The sequence below is a fragment of the Octodon degus genome, unplaced genomic scaffold (assembly GCF_000260255.1).
Source record: "Octodon degus isolate 3935 unplaced genomic scaffold, OctDeg1.0 scaffold00004, whole genome shotgun sequence".
Taxonomy (NCBI): Eukaryota; Metazoa; Chordata; class Mammalia; order Rodentia; family Octodontidae; genus Octodon; species Octodon degus.
Genome location: NW_004524580.1, coordinates 23,928,708 through 23,945,655, shown reverse-complemented (window position 1 = coordinate 23,945,655; position 16,948 = coordinate 23,928,708). Strand labels below are relative to the sequence as shown.

Below are 16,948 nucleotides of genomic sequence, written 5' to 3'. Positions count from 1 at the left end.
GCTAGTCAGCACTCGCACCTGTACACCACACTGCTCGATACAGCTGCCCTCGGGAGCCAAGCTGACCCACAGCGAGTACGGGCACTCGAGTGACAAAACCTTGGACTGTCAATCTAACTTTCCTAACTACAAGCTTGAAACGGAAAGTTTGCCCGTTTTACTTTGCTTTTGTGGCTTTAAAAAAAACTCTTTTGGTCTTTTAAGAGTACATTTCCTAACAGATACCTCTGCTGAGCAAAGGGTCAAAATGTTGGAATTTGTACATTAAACTTTCTCAGATTTTGCATAATGTTCTAAGTCATTTTTCAGTATATCCAATGTTCGGAGAAAAATGAAAAAGATACTACTAAGTTCTATAAAGAAAGTCAAAATATTCCTAAAGCTCTTACATTCATTTAAGAATAGGCGATTATCCATTTCATGCACAGGAAGATCTTATATCAGCTACTATGTCAGAATGTGTCCACATAAGGCATCTATAGTCCAGATAAAAGCCTATATGGGTAGTTACTTCCTACTTACAATTATAACCACAGACATTAAAATGTAGCTCTCAGATCTGAAAATGTCTTTATTTTTTAGAAAATGAATTCCAGGAAGGTTAAAAAGCAATACCAGAGGACACAGGTGCAGAAGTGGATGTGGTCAGTCATTCAAAGCATTCAAGTAAGAATATGGCAATATAAATATCCAAAAAGCATGACTTGGGTGTTCCAAACAAAACGTTTAAGTCATTCCTAACTAACTTGAGCATTTCCTAGACAGGGAGGAAACAGTTAACATTTAGAGTTCTGAAAGTGTTCTCCTTGGTTAATTACATGAGACGGATTGTTTGCCTTTGATCGAAATCAAATTCTTTTAAACATGGATAAAGTATTACACAGGTCCACTGTTAAAACAGACATGTTGTAAGTTAATCCTGGTATAATTTTTCCAACAAAGCTTAGAAAATAAAGATGTTGAGGTGGCTTTGGACTGTTTAGTAGTCCTCTCCTCTGCTGACAACTTCTTTACAAGTCGGACGCAGCAGGATGGTATGTTCAAACTGCGCTGTGTATGACCCTTTAATGTCACATAGTGGTGGGTATGGGTCTACGATGCCCAAGTCACACAGATTCTTCAGTGCCATCAGGTATTTACTTTCTCCTAGGCGATCTAGCCATCGGCGGCAGAATGCAAGTGTGCCGAAGTTTTCATTAATGACATTTAACAAGTGTTTTGTTCTTGGAAGCCTAAAGGGAAAAAGAAATTCCAAGTTTAAAACTTTGTGTCACTTCTTCAGGTGCAATGATGTGTAGTGGCCCAGCCCTGGCTCACCACAGGCTTGCTCCAGCTTTCACTTTCCTCGTCTTTCCTTACTGAGGCCTCAGTTTAATCCTCGGTTCCACAAAAAAAAGAAGGGCAGGACTATTTGCAGAATTTAATTTTAAACCATGCAGCAGCCTACCCTGCAGTGATGGGCAGCCCAAGCACGCACTGGTGCTGTGCACTAAGGAGTCTGCCACCCTGTATGTCCATTGTGTATTTTCACTTGCTCTAGCTGGGGAGACAGAAAGCCACACTCTCTTACCTTATTGGCACATGTCCAACATCAAAATTTTTCATGTAATGTGAACACTCCATGTCGTCATGAACAACACCTTTTCCTGTACTACCAAAGGTTTCAATGGCATATACTTCCCCTTCCTTCAAAAACACAAAGGACAGGGAAAGAAAATTGAGTTTAGAATGCAGCACCACCAGTCCCACCTGACCCCACCTGCTGGGAACAAAGCAAGACCCTCCTGTGGCCCTTCCTCTGTCTCCCGCCTGGCCCCCTTGGCTCATCCCTGGCCCTTTTGGGAACACAGGCGTTCTCTGGGCCCAGTCACTCAGACCTTGTGCCCAGAAGCCACTCCTTCATAGGCAGTCATCACTGAATAAGGACAACACAACACAGGCTGAGCAGGCACACCCTACACCAAGCGGCTTCTGGCAAGGGAGAGAAGTGTCTAGCACAGCAGATGGGAACTGCCCCAAGCTCTGATTGCACCTGGAGCCTTCCAAACCCCATGCCAGCTACACAGGACACCTACCTCCATCCGCGTTGCCTCCCCGCCCTTCACGATGGGCACAGTCTTCCCTGCATGTATTCTGTACGGCCCAATTGAGTGTCCGTTCAGATTACGGATCGGCTTCACTGTCGCAGTAGATAGAAAGACATGTTATTTCGAAGCAAGACATAATTCTAACGAACAACCTCATCCTAAAATTGTTGCTTATGGGGAGGGAAAAGCAGGATAGGAAGAGAATAACATGGTCTAGGGAGTCACTGAAACAGAGAAAATGCTACACATGCAAATGCTTAGGGACAGGAGAAGTGTATCTGTGTGAAAAATGTGAAAGGTTGCTGGGTCGAAATGAGTTTCTGAAGAAACCTTCAATTTCAATGTCCTGAAATCAGTGACCAAACAGACAAATTATGGCAGTTACACTGCAGAACATCAACGATAAAAAGAGAGGGAGGCAGTCAATAAATGCGAAGCTAAAATGAGCGACGGGAGGCCGGGGAGATGGCTCAGTGGAATAAGCACTTGCCTGGCAAGCGCAAGAGCCTGAGTTCAATCCCCAGTCCCACCAAAAAATAAATAAAATGAGCGACAGAAGACAACTCTATACAGAGCTGTGCAATGTCACGTGGGCAGGCGCTCCTTCGCCTACTTACACAGGCGTAAACCCTGCAGCACTGCAGCAGGCAGCGCCTGCTGCCACTGTGGTGAGGAAAGGCAAAGCAAAGCGAGTGTTGGGATTCAAGCTGGGGTCCCTGCGGCTCAGGTGCTGGAAACAGATTCCAGAGGCAGAGCCCAACAAGAGGGCCCATCGGACTGCATCAAGGCTACTGTGGCCAGAGCAGGCGCCTCACTGGGCCCCTCCCCCGCTGTGCAAAGGCGCCATGGCCTGCCAGGGCTCAGTGAGGCCTGTAACCCCGACACTACTGAGGTTGAGGCAGGACTGTTACGAGTTCAAGACCAGCCTGAACTGCATAATGAGACCCTATCTCAAAAAAGACCAAAAAATAAAAGGAAGCCATGCACCCGGATGGGACAGGTACCCATGGCGATGCTGTGACAGCAGGCACTGGTGAGCAGCCACCACCACACACAGCCTCATGGCTCCAGCACGCGCTCACACCTCTGGGCACCAGGACTGTGAGGTTGTGTACATTTTCAGTGCTACTCACACTGAACAATTGTTAATTATACTTAGTCATTTCTCTCCCCCCCCACCCCACTTGGTAATTTCTTTTAGCAAAAAAAGCCTTAGAAAATCTAGCTCTGTAAAATCTAGAACAGAGTATGAAGCCACCTTTATAGCAGCACAGAGATAGGCAGGAGCAGATTTTTTTTTAATTTTATTTATTTATTTGCGGAACCAGGGACTAAACTTAGGCCCTTGTGCTTGCGAGGCAAGTGCTTACTTATTCTGAACTATCTCCCTGGCCCCTAAAAACTTTATGAAAAAAAATCTCAACTCCTTCTACCCAAGAAATGAAAATAAAAATCCTTCTTACATAAATAAGCTAAATTTTAAAATTTAGCTAGTGTCACTTCAAGACTTGGTAAATTGTAGGCAAAAATTTTTCTTTAGGCCGGGTATGGTGGTACATATCTATAATCATTGCACTTGGGAAGCTGAGGCAGGTCTGCCACGACTTTGAGGCCAGTGGAGGCTGCACAGTGAGTTCAAGGCAAGCCTAAACTACACAGCAAAACCCTGCTTCAAAAAAAAGTTTTATCTTCTAAAAATTTCTTGAGATGGGCATTGTGGTGCACGCCTATAATCTCAGCATTCTTGAAGGCTGAGGCAGGAGGATACCCAGTCCATAGAACTCATTGATGCAGTAAGATCCTGCCTGGAAATAAAAGCTGAAAAACACTGAGACCACAGCTCAATGTGAAGGCCCCGCTCAAGCCCCAGGCCGGAGAGTGTGCTTGGCTACCTATTCCTATCTTAATGCATAACCAGCTATGCACACGAACTGTGCCGGAACATCCATTTCCACCTACACGCGTTCTCACTGAGGACTGTCCAGCCCTGTAGCTTTCTCCTTGTGAGTTTTCGGTGACCAGGGTCACCCAAAAAAGGGTCCCTACAATAAGAACCACAAGTGCCACTCTAGCTTCATGGAAGAGATGAGAAGGCAGACATTAGGGGCTCCAACTCCACACACTAGAACTGTCACCTACTAACTTGGAAACTGAGGCCGCATGCCAACCATGCCGCAGAATGAGGAGATAGTGAGGACAAACGGCATTAGGACATATTCGCTACGCAAGTTTCTAAGGATCTTGGCAACTTTTCCAGCATGAAGGTATGCGTCCAACATCACACATGCACCACGAGCCTAGGAGGAATGGGCTCTTCACAGCAATGAAATGGGAAACAGGAAGGCCCATCCTATAGCTCCACAAGCCCGTAACAGATCTGCACTTGACCTCTTCATTCTTAGTTGCCTCCGGAATTAGAATATACTTCTGGAAAGCTCACGTTAATGAAGTCTGAGGTGGTAACAGAAGCAGCCAACCCTAAAACTTCTCAAAGAACCAATGGAGACAGGAAAAGATAAGTAACTGGTCTCCAAATTCTGAATGTGACTCAAAACAAACCTAGCTTAAAAAATCACCAGTGGAAAAAGCTGTGGCTTCTCCCTGTCGAGTCTGTCACTCCCAGACACCCCAGTTCCAGTGCTGCTGACCTAGATGACCCTCCCAGACACCCCCATAGGGCGTGTCTCAAATATATAAAAGAGCTAAGAGGTAGCTGAGAATGAGGGCCCTGGGTTCAATACTAAGTACCACAGAAGAGAGAGAAATGAAGGAAGGAGGGAAAAGTAAAAGCAAGCAAACAATAGCAGTTTATAGAATTAATTTCAAAATGGCATGCATCTTTAAGTACCATACCTTGGTATGTCTTCCCGTCAATTTCCACTTCATAGGATTCCATTACCTCCTGGATGGCCTCTCCCACATCACACAGACGGACATCAATGCCAGCACACTAAACAGAAAGGTAGATTCTGTTTACCGAAGTACAAAATTTTACAATGACTTAATTTCCTAACATAAAAAAACCAAAGGACAATAAGAAAAACCACTTTTACACTGTACATCCCTGTACAAGAGACTCTGGGCAGATTCTGAAGAGAGCAGAGCTGGAAGCACAAGAAGTAAACCAAGTTCTCTGACTGTAACAGGGTTAATGAGGTGGTTAGCTTTTGAGAAATGCAAGGTCTATGAATTAGATCCTGGAGCCCATCTCGAGACCTAGAGTCTGTGAGCAACCACACAGGGACTCAGGAGTCCGCCGATGGCTCTACACCTCCAGTACAGGGCTTACTGGGGTCTGCGACATCCACTTTCATCAGTTTTAACCTTCCCTCAGCAGGACAGTGTCCCTGCCCTTATCCCAGCCCAGCACTGGGAATACACATTCCAAGGAGCCGTGGGGACAACAGCAAAACTGCCCAAAACACCAGGGACTTGTGCTCCATCCCTGAAGGAGGTGGCAACTGCTGTCTAACGGAAAGGCCAGTGCCCTCTCCCCTCTGGCTCCATTCATTTTTGTCTTTGCCCCTCTTAGGAGCCAAATATTAAAGACAAGACCCTCAAAATGACCTAAAGGAGAACACTAAGGGAACATACATGCCCAGGAAGACGTACAGGCTCAGAAAGAGCTCAGGAGACACTAAGTCTCCATCTTAGAAAGATTCTTGACAGAGAAAAAAAAACAAAACCCACTAAACCAATAAATACCAAAGGAATTGGATTACCAGAGTTACTGCATTAGATTTAAACATGCAGTATGCAAAACAATGACAAAGCATACAAAGAAACAGGAAAGAACTGTTACTAAACCCAAGTTATTGAAACAGTGGACAAAAATTTTAAAACAACTCTCTTATTAAAGATACTCAAAGAAGTACAGGAAATTAGGAAGAAAAGTCAGGAAAAAAATGGAAATATCAGTAAGGAAAGTCAAGAGACAACAAAAAACCTGGAGTTGAGTCATGTAATAACTGAAATGAAAGATTCCCCAACGATATTCAAAGCCAGAGAATGGGGGTCAGGGAGATGGCTCAAGCGGCTTAGGCACCTGCCTGGTAAACACAAGATCTTGAATTCAGTCCCTGTCATCGAGAAACAAACAAATGGGCAGGGTGGAGAACCAACCAGCTGAAAACAGGACAAGCGCAGTCACCAGGCCTGAGCCACAGGGAGGAGAGTGCCCACAGGGGCCGGCAGCAAATCATCACAAGCACCAAGCTGTGCACCATGCATCATGAGTGACTCAGAAGTAGGAAAAAAAAGAGCAGAACAGGCGAAGAACAAGTATCCGAGAAGCTCGATGAACACCATGTTACACAAGCACCAGGACACACAATGGGACATAAAATAACTGGCTTCAAACACTGGAAATACATTTTGGATTGCGATTTTTCCTACATAACTTGGGAAAATGCTTCCCGTTATTTGGAAGGCTGAAGCAGGAGGTGTTAGGTTTTGTGAGCCTTCACTAATAAGGAACTTCTTGTCCTGGCTTAAACACTTGGCACTAGCTTCTATATGGGCCAGAACCTATCAAAGGAACACAAAGTAAAGGCCAGCCTGGGCAACTTAGCCACATCCTGACTCAAATAAAAAATAAAAAGAAGACTACATAGCTTGGTGGTAGAATGCCCTTAGGGTCAATTCTGAGTAACACACAGACACACAAAACAAAAACCTTTCTAAAGTCCCCGTGTCAGCGCTGGTGGTGGGGATCAGCAGGCAGGCCCTCAAGAGTATATGCAGAGGAGTCCTGGACTGAGGCCCAGCAGCGCAATCTGGCAAGCAGACTCTGGCGGAGTCCTTCACAGAACTAGAACACAGTCACACGTGCTAGGCAAGCACTCTAACTGAGCTACCTCCCAGCCCTAAAAAAAAGTTCCAAGAAAAGGTCTTAGCTTGAATTTAGAATCTCCTGCCTCAGCCTTTGAGGTAGCCGGGATCACAGGCTCAAGACTCTACAGCTATAGCACTCAAAACAGTGTAGTGCTTGCATAAAAAAAGACACATAGAGCCACAGACACACTGCCCAGAAACGTACTCCCATACAGATGGCCAAGTGACTGTGACAAAGGCACCAAGACCATCCCACAGGAAAAGTCTTCAACAAACGATTCTGGAATGCTGAATAACCACACTAGCTGGAATGAAGCCAGGGTGCCAAGGTTGGAGGACTTCAAATATATATGAGCCCAGCCGGGGCAATTCAGTGAGGCCTTGCCACAAGGGGGAGAGGAGGTATCCTGGTTGCAAGGGTTCAATCCCTATAGAACAGGAAAAAAATAAAAATAAAAGAAGACTCCCCTGTCCCAGTAACATCTAAAACTCAACTCAAAAATGCATTAGAGAGCCGGGCATGGTGCATCCCTACAATCCCACCACTTCAAGGGCTGAGACAGGAGAATTACTCCGAGTTCGAGGCCAGCCTAGACTTAGTAAGACCTTGTTTCGAAAAAAAGCATACAGGGCTGGCGAGATAGCTCAGTGGTCTAAAGTGTCTGCTTAGGCAAGCTTAGAGAAGCATGCAGGGACCTCAGTTCGATCCCCAGCACCACATGCCCACATGCCATGCCAGCCCCCGCCCCCAGGATGGGCTGAGCTGACCATAATAAAAAAAAAAAAAAGGAAAGAAAGGAAACATTTATTTATTTATCTATTTTTGCAGAACCGGGGATTGAACTCAGGTCCTTGCTCTTGCCAGGGAAGCGCTTACTCCACTGAGCCATCTCCCCGAAAACTTTTTTGTTTTTTGGCAGAACCGGGGATTGAACTCAGGCCCTTGCACTTGCCAGGGAAACACTTATTTCACTAAGCCATCTCCCCAGCCCAAAGGAAACATTAAAAAAAAAAAAAAAGAAAGAAAGAAATTTCTTTAAAAAAAAAGCATACATAGGGCACAGGTCTATAGCTTCATTCAGCCATGATTTCTTGGGTATGACACCAAAGGCATAGGCAATCTGGGGCTAAAAGTAGATTTGATGAAAATTAAAATATTTACATATCAAGCACAATATTAGTACAATATAAAGGCAACTCAGTGGAAGAAAGCAAGGACTGGTTTTCAGAATATAGAGAAAGGGGGCCTGGGCCCAGCTCAGTCCTTTAAGTGGCTGCTTCCACAAAGCTGTCAGCCTCAGGTGGCTGGAGTTCGAACCTCACAACTCTCCCGCTGGCCAAACGTGCCCTGAAGGCATGTGAGGAACAAAAAAACAAAAAAACAAACAAAAAAAAAAAAATCCTTATTCCAGAATATAGAGAAAAAACTCCCTCAACAACACAACCCAATCCAAAGACAGACAAAGGAGTGGGCAGACACTTCTCCGAAATGACACAAATGGCCAATAAGCACTGCTCCTGCACTGATCACCACATTAAAGCTCAGTGACAAGACACCTGTGCATACCCCTAGGGTGGCTCCTGATAAAAACATCCTGGGATGACAAGCCAAGCCACAAGTCCTAGAGACAGGGACCCTTCCCCATGCAGGAGGAGTGGGAACAGAAACGGCTGCAGCCACTATGGGAAATGGCATGGCAGCTGCTGCAAGTGAAAAACAACACCTGATCCAGTCATTCCACTTCTCAGCATATAACCCACAGAACCCCAAACGGAGCATCTCAAGAGGCGTGCACTCATTCACACCAGCTGTTTCGGAAGCTGCAGCAGCAGTAGCAGCACGAGTGTCCGCTGGCAGCTGACGGGACAGCCCAAAGGAGCACACACACGTGATGGCTCCTTCGCAGGGAGAAAGTCCTGGCACACCTGAAGACACTATGCCACGTGCGGTCAGCCACCACAGCACAAGCCGTCCGTGACTCTTTCCAGTCATCAGAATCACAGGCAGCACTGCGGTTACAACGGGCTGGGAGCAGGGTAAGGCAGGTTACTGGAGTCCCACGTCTGACAATGGAGGTGAAAGCTGATGGCGCCCAAGTCACAAACGCACTGAAGGGATTGCACATTCACAAGTGGTGAAGGTGGGAGAGAGATGTGCACAGGAGGGGGGTGGGGGGCTTGGGACATTGCACTGTAGCAGGGCTCAGCAGGGAGCATTTGGGGGCACTGAAGGACACTGGACACGTCACTATGCACCTGTCCAGTAGTCAGGGCTGCCCACTGCCAACAAGGGCTTTGGACTGCTCCCATGGTGTCACACTGACCTAAGGGTATCACAGCTGCACCTCCTGATGGGGACTGCTGACAGGGGAAAGATTCAGACCTGATGCTCAGTTCTGATATCAAACTAAAACTAAGTTTCTTGGGGCCGGGGTGATAGCTCAGGACAGTAAGCGCTTGCCTGGCAAGCATACGGGCCTGAGTTCAATCCCCGGTTTGGCCAAAATTAAAAACAAAACAAAACAAAAACCCCTATATTTCTTAACTAAAAAATAAAGAAAAAAGCCCACACAACTTTAGAGGCAAAAACATATCCAAACTTAGTTTTAATAATTTTAGGAGGGCTGGTGAGATGGCTCAGTGGTCTAAAGCACCTACTTGGAACAAGCTTAGTAAAGCACAGGGACCGCGGTTCAATCCCCCAGCACCACATGAAGGCCAGCCCCGCCCCCTGGTGGGCTGAGCTGGCCACACACACACACACACACACACACACACACACACACACACACACACACACACACATAAATAAATAAATAAATAAAAAAGAAGACATTCACAGAACTGGGCGTGGTGGCACACACCCGAAATCCCAGCACCAGCACTTGGGAAGGCCAGCACCAGCTACATAGTGAGTTCAAGGCCAGCCTGAACTGCACAGCAAGGTTCCTGTCTCAACCCCCCCCCCCAAAAAAAGGTAAAAAATAAAAATTCACAGAAAGTGCTTACAGCTCACCTACCTTTATTCCAGTATTAGTGGCATCTTTTACAGCTTTTAATAATATATCATATTTGGGATTAAAAGTGACAGTAAAAGCACAGTCAATTATCCTACCTGAAAGAAAAAAATTCATCAATGAGTTTACTTATCAGTCAATGTACTTACTTCATAGTGTTTTTTTTTTCTTTATAGCATTTATTAACCTATAGAAGTAAAACATAGTTAAAAAGAAAATGGAAAGCCAGGAGTAGTGGCATACTCCTGTAACCCTAGTAATTGGGAGGATGAGGCAGGAGTGTCTTCAATTTGAGGCCAGCTTCAACCACATAGTGAGATCCTGTCTCAAAACACTGAAAGATGACTGTCTTTTTGTTGTTGTTGTTGTTGTTGTTGTTTTTTGGTGGAACCAGGGATTGAACTCAGGCCCTTGCGCTTGCCAGGGAAGCACTTATTCCACTGAGCCATCTCCCCAGCCCCAAGATGACGGTCCTAAAAGGAACGCAGCCTTCCAAGTCCAAGTCCCCAGAGATCATGTATTAGCAGAGTAGAGAGTACAGATTTCAGAGTAAAGCTGGTGAGTGACAAGGCTAGTAAACATTACTCCATTCCACACTCTCCCTCCCGTACTGTGATGCACACAGATAAACAGAAACAAGACAAAAGCAAGACAGGAAATGCAGATGAGCCAGATACAGGGCAGGGGAAATATACTGGACCACAGAGTGCAGAACAGGAAGCTGCATGTCAAATTTAGGAGGCCACAGGTCAGGGCTCAACCTCAGCTTGCATTCTTGCCTAGAAGTGAGGTGACAGTACTTGGGGACACAATTTTAAGGGAAATTTAGAAAAGCACACGTGAAAAACTGTAAGGGTCTAGAGATTAATGTTTTTTTTAAATATACAGGATATAAACCTATACAATGACCTGAATAAAGAAATGTGGGATAATTCTGTACCTCGATACAAAAAAATAAACCTCAATTTCCCAACAGTCTTCACTTTTAGTAGGATGCTGTAAAGTAAATCTGAGTCTCCCTCAACATAGCTCTACTGAAAAGTATGAAGGTAAGAACAAAACTTCCAAGTTCAGTAGGTATAGCTCCACCCAATACATACAAAATTCAAGATTTTTACTTTTCTGGGTGGGAGTAGAAGGTAGGGATCATTTCCACAAACTCACCACTTATATGTGTTCCAAAGTCAATCTTACAGATGTCATCGTACTGCAACACTGTGGTGTCACCTGCATTGGGTGTGTAGTGAGCGGCACAGTTATTGAGAGAACACCCAGTCGGAAAGGCCAGGCCTGCGTTTAAGCCGTTCTCTTTTATGAGCTTGCGAGAACAGTCTTCCAACTTCTCACTGAAACAAAAGGAATAGTTTTCACTTCTGCATACTTACCTTTATATACCACGTAGCTCAAGTCTACAAAGTTTATTAAAATCCTAAGTGACAAGAGCACTTTCTGAACATAACCACTTCACAATGCTCTAAAAATACCCCATCTATAAAAGATAAGGAAATAAACTCTATTACAAACCTCTAAAAAAGTATATACCTTGAACTAAGTTGGCCAGGAAGTTAAGTTTCAACTTGAACAAATTTAGGGGCTGGGGAGATGGCTCAGGGGAATATGTGCTTCCCTGGCAAGCACAAGGGCCTAAGTTTAATCCCCGGTTCCACAAAAAAAAAAAAAACCTTTAACAAATTTAAGCATTGATTTTATTTGTGATGAATATTTTAAATATTGACTCAATCTAACAAGTTATGTTTTATAGGACTTTCTCCAGGGGGAAAATAGGGAAGTAATTTTACTGTCTCTTTTGACTACATCATAATCCCGTTGTGTGTCCAGTCTAGGCCCTCCTCTATCAACTTTTCACTCTACTAATAGGAGCTGTCCAGAGCAAAACAAGAGTCCAGATAGAGTCAGCACAGTTCGCTGTGCACATGTGCCTGCGTGCATACACGCAACTGAGTGTGCATGTGTGTGCGTGCATATGTGCGTGCACACAAAGGGGGGGGGCAATATGCAAACTGTGTGCCTTGGAGGGTTTCTTCATCTGAGGAGACTGCAAAAGCCTGCAAGATAGGTCACAAGTTTTCAACTTTTATTAACAAAGTAGTAGTAGAAAGCCAAATACTATAATTGGAAAATTAGTGGAAAGCCAAAAACAATCGGAAAATTAATACTAATTGTTTCATGTCTTTATGAAAATGTATTCCTTTTACCAGATTTCTATCATTGTCATCCCAGGCTTGATCCAGCTCATAACGTATTTTCTAACTTGTCGATGTGCTTCCGCAGCTTCTCGAAAATCATTCCAGATCTCTTCGCTAGCCTGATCTAATGCTTTCTTTTCTTCACTTGTAGTTCTCCAAGCAGCTGTTCGCCTTTAGAACAGGCAAAGCAGAGTATGAATCATTTGCAAAACAGCAGAACAAGCACAAAAGCTGATGGGGATAAAAATATACCAAGCAAGATATTTTAGGTAAAAGTATATTTTCAGTTTTCGCATGTCAACAAAGTTTCTGAAATATCAAAAGCCACATTCTTGCAATCAACCCAAACCAAGTTAAATCTCATTTTAAGACTCTTGGGGGAAAAAAACATCTCAAGTAAGATTTCATTCACAGCAGAAAGACTAAAACCCTGCCAACACAAAATGACAAAATAGGAAGAAACAGAAAAGCCAGAGAAAAATCCCAGAACCAAGCATAGGGGAAAAAATAGTCATCTTTGAGCTAACAGACACTTCTATGAGACTGCAAAGAAGCGCCACCACAATGAGACACCAAGGTGAGGAGGCAGGTTCTCACAGAACTACATGGCCCCACACATGCGAAGGTCCCACACGCCAAGGTCCATGGCCCTTAAACCTTTTACACAAAACAGTGTGGCATTTGGGTATGATCTAAGCACAGCATTCTGTATCATTGTCAGGTTACTTAAAATGCATGCTGTGCAAATAGCTGATATACCATTATTTAGAGAATAACAAGAAAAAGTGAGTATGTTCAATACAGATATAATTTTTTTAAAAAGCACACATTTGCTTGGATCCCCAGATACAGAGCCCAGTTATACCAAGGGCTGGAAATATCAACCCAAAACCCTGACCTAGGGCCATAGAGAGCTCAGTGGTCTAATCGCCTGCTGTGCTGGTCCTGGAACCCCAGAACTCTTGGGTGTGCCGTGCCAGCCAGTGAAACCAGGTGTGGTGATACACTCCTATAATCCCAGTGCTAGGGAGGCTGAGACAGGAGGATCAACACGAAAGCTACACAATAAGACCCTGTACCAAATAAACAAATAAAATGACTAAAAAAATTTTTTTACCCACCCCCCAACCTAGAAAACACGGACTATTAACGTGCAGGTAGGTGCAGGATTTTCTCACTCGCATATGTACTAGAAGTCATCCTCTACTTAAAGACATGGCATGCATATTTTATAACTGCAGGTTTACCAGATCTTTTTGTTTATGATCTAAAACAAAAGATACAGGGCCAGCGAGATAGCTCAGCAGTCTAAAGAATCTACCTAGACAAGCTTAAGCGAGAGCACAAGGACCTCGGTTTGATTCCCCGGCACCACATGCCATGCCAGCCCCACCGCTAGGGTGGGCTGAGCAGGCCACAAAAATAAAAAATAAATAAAACAAAAGATACAGACTCCCTTCAAACAGCTATTTTCAAAAGAGTAACTGTTAAAGAATGAAAAACTTAAAATACAGTGCTACTTTCACACTTTTTTTTTCAGAACCGGGGATTGAACTCAGACCCTTGTGCTTGCCAGGCAAGCACTTATTCTACTGAGCCATCTCTCCGGCGCCTCACACATTTTTTTTTTTTTTTTTTTTTTTTTTTGAGGTATTGCTGAATATACAGTTCATAACTCAGGGATCACTAGTGCAAAAAGTAATGCCTTAAATGTCCTTGTTGGCCTGGGTATTTGGTCAGCAGCCGAACACTTGCCTAGCGAGCTGGAAGCCCCGGGGTCGGTCCCCAGCACCAAAAATAAATACGTATCCTTGTCCCCAGGCCAGCAGCTCAGCAGAGCACTGCCTGCAGAGGCTTGTTGTGTGACATTTTACTGTAGCACAGTTGTGCTCATTCACAGACAGCCTCCGCTGCTACAAAAGCAGAGGTAATGCTTAGGCCTAACTTTTACTGTTTGTTCCTTCAAGTGGAGATAAGGTCTGAGTGCTCACACTGCGCTCATATTCATGAGCCCACTGCCAGCCCATTTGACTCCTGCACAGGCCAGGGAGGCCTCCGCCCACACAAGACACCCCAGTGCAGCACTGTAGGGGCTTCTTTAGCTCTTCCAGTGGAAATGGATTTTTTTTTTTTTTTTGGTGGAACCGGGAATTGAACTCAGGCCCTTGCGCTTGCCAGGGAAGCACTTATTCTACCGAGCCATCTCCCCGGCCCCTGGATTTTTGATCTGCTGACACTTTCAGATAACCTAATAGTCTTGTGCCACCAAGTGCAGTCAGCTTAATTCCCCTACCTGCTTAAAATCTGACCTTTATAGGGGGTATTTACAGAACATGCAAATACATCCTACCTCTTTGATGGGGGGCGGGGGGCAGAGGGGTCTTGGGGATTAAAATCAGCACTTTCTATCTGAGCTACATCCCTACACAATTTTATTCTTTTTAAATTTTGCAACAGGGTTTTGCTAAATTACTGACTTGCCCAGGCTGGGATTATACCTGTGGTCCTCCTGCCTCAGGCTCCCAGACTGCTAGGATTATAGGCATGTACCACCATGCCCAGCTGTTGCATCATTTTTATCAGTGGCTGTACAGGGCAGTGAAATATGGTAAAAGATACAAAGGTATCTAAATAATAACTAATTTTAAACAGCCGCAATATTAATGACACTCCACTGCACCGATAACTTAAAAGCTAAGTGTATGTGTATTTTAAAGCATTACCTGTGTATTTATAAAACCAATTTAAAAATGTATCCCTTTAACCCAAAATAAAACATACACAACCATAATATAAATTCTTTTCTCACAAAACTGATAATGGGCAGAAATAAAACATAATTATATCTGGCTCAAAGAAGCCACTATATTTAATCCCCAGTTCTGGGGGGGAAAAAAAAAAAAGCAAAAACCCACTATAGTTAATTCCCAGTTGCTAAGAGGAAGCCCTTCATTTAGGAAACTATCAGGCACACACCTGTGATCCCAGCACTTGGAAGCTGAGCAGGATTGCCGACAGTTCAGCACCAGCCTGAACTATATTGAAACCTTGTCTTAACAAAAAAAAAAAAAAAAAGCAAATAAACAATTTCAAAATGACTCTTCATTCTGCTTTTAAGACATCAGAATGAGAACATCACAGGGCTGAGGATGTAACTCAGTGGAACAAAATGCCTGCTTAGGCAGATGCAGGGGCCAGGAGTTTGATCCCGGGGGGCTGCCGTACCAGCCCCGCCCCCGGGGCACCCTGAGAGGGTGACTGAGACTGGGTGTGGTGGCGCACATCTGTAATCCAAGCACTTGGGAGGCTGTAAACAGGTGGATCACTGAGTCCGATCTCCACACTGAGACCCTGTAGACACTGTCCTAAATACAAATGACCTTGGCTTCAATCTTCAGTATGAGTGTGGGGGTCCTATAGATTTTTAAGACTATGGTGGTCACTGCAGGGTTTCATATAATGGTAAAAAACTATAAACTACATTATCTTGAAAACTAGCTAAGATAATTATCCTAGATAAAGTTTCAGACCTAAGCATGGTGACACAAGCCTATAATCCCAGCTGTACTTGGGAGACTGAGGCAAGACTGGGAATTTGAAGCCAGCCTGGACTACATAGCAAAATCTGTCTCAAAAAACCCCTAAAGAGGGCCCGGCCCTAGCTCAGTTCTTTAAGTGGCTGCTTCCACAAAGCTGTCAGCCTCAGGTTGCTGTAGTTCGATCCCCACAACACTCCAGCCAGCCAAACCTGCCCTGAAGGCATTCGGAGGAAAAAAAAAAATAATAATAATAATAACCTTATGGGGCCGGGCAGATGGCTCAATAAGCAGCTTCCCTGGCAAACGCAAGGGCCTGAGTTCAATCCCCAGTTCCGGGGGGGGGGGGGACCCTAAAAACTAGGTAAGTGAAAAATAAATAAAAATTACAGTATGACACTGCAAAAGATGGTGACAAACTAATAATTTTCACAATTACATAAATATAATGCGATGCAGATCAGAATTCTCATAAGGGCATTCTCTGTGTGACAAATAGAACTTGTCTATCAAACTTATCTTAATGAAGTTTCTGATATAAAACTAAAATATCAGCATACAAATAGACAAACAGGGCTGGCAAGACAGCACAGAGGACTAAGTGCCTACTTAGGCTTAGTTAGGCAAGCACAGGAACCAGAGTCAGATCCCTGCACTACATGCCGCGCCAGCCCCACCCCTGGGCACACTGAGCCAGCCACTGAGTCTGGGTGTGGTGGCACGCACCTGTAATCTCAGCTCTGTTGAGGCTGAGACAGGAGGATCCCTACAAGTTCAAGCTGTTATAGTGAGACCCATTACCAAATACGAAAAAAAAAAGGACAAATGGGACGGGGATATAGCTCAGTGGCACAGAGCCTGCCTGGCAAGTGTGAGGTCTTGAGTTTGATTCCCAGTACCAAAAGAAAACCAGGTAAACAGATTACCAAACAAGAATAATCCTGAAATTAATTTCATGGTATGTAAGTGTACAGTATAGAATAAAGGAAGCCATTAAACTCAGTAGGATGAATTATTTAAGGAACAGCACACACGCTATCCTCCTACAAAAATCTCCAGATCATAACCCCCTAAAGACATAATAGAACATAAAACAAGCCAACAAACATAACATGCTCAAAATCATCTGTTGTTTTAAGAACTGTAAAGTATTGATACATTCTTTTTTTTTTTTAATTTTATTTATGTGGTGGGGCAGCTCAGCCCACCAGGGGGCGGGGCTGGCTGGCATGTGGTGCTGGGGGATTGAACCATGGTCCCTGTGCTTT

At 44.4% G+C, this 16,948-nt stretch overlaps 1 protein-coding gene across 1 annotated transcript in view; it reads right to left on the bottom strand.

Annotated features, from left to right (window-relative positions):
• Positions 1 to 545: 545 nt before the first annotated feature.
• Positions 546 to 16,948, bottom strand: part of Metap2 (methionyl aminopeptidase 2) — a 52,325-nt gene continuing 35,922 nt past the window's right edge. Inside the window, exons 6-12 of the mRNA XM_004623797.2 lie at positions 12,154 to 12,315; positions 11,102 to 11,283; positions 9,941 to 10,035; positions 4,941 to 5,037; positions 2,076 to 2,179; positions 1,571 to 1,686; positions 546 to 1,232 (exon numbers count right to left, since the gene is read on the bottom strand). Coding sequence (XP_004623854.1) covers positions 980 to 1,232; positions 1,571 to 1,686; positions 2,076 to 2,179; positions 4,941 to 5,037; positions 9,941 to 10,035; positions 11,102 to 11,283; positions 12,154 to 12,315 — 1,009 coding nt within the window. The 3' untranslated portion in view covers positions 546 to 979. The remainder of the gene's footprint in view (positions 1,233 to 1,570; positions 1,687 to 2,075; positions 2,180 to 4,940; positions 5,038 to 9,940; positions 10,036 to 11,101; positions 11,284 to 12,153; positions 12,316 to 16,948) is intronic.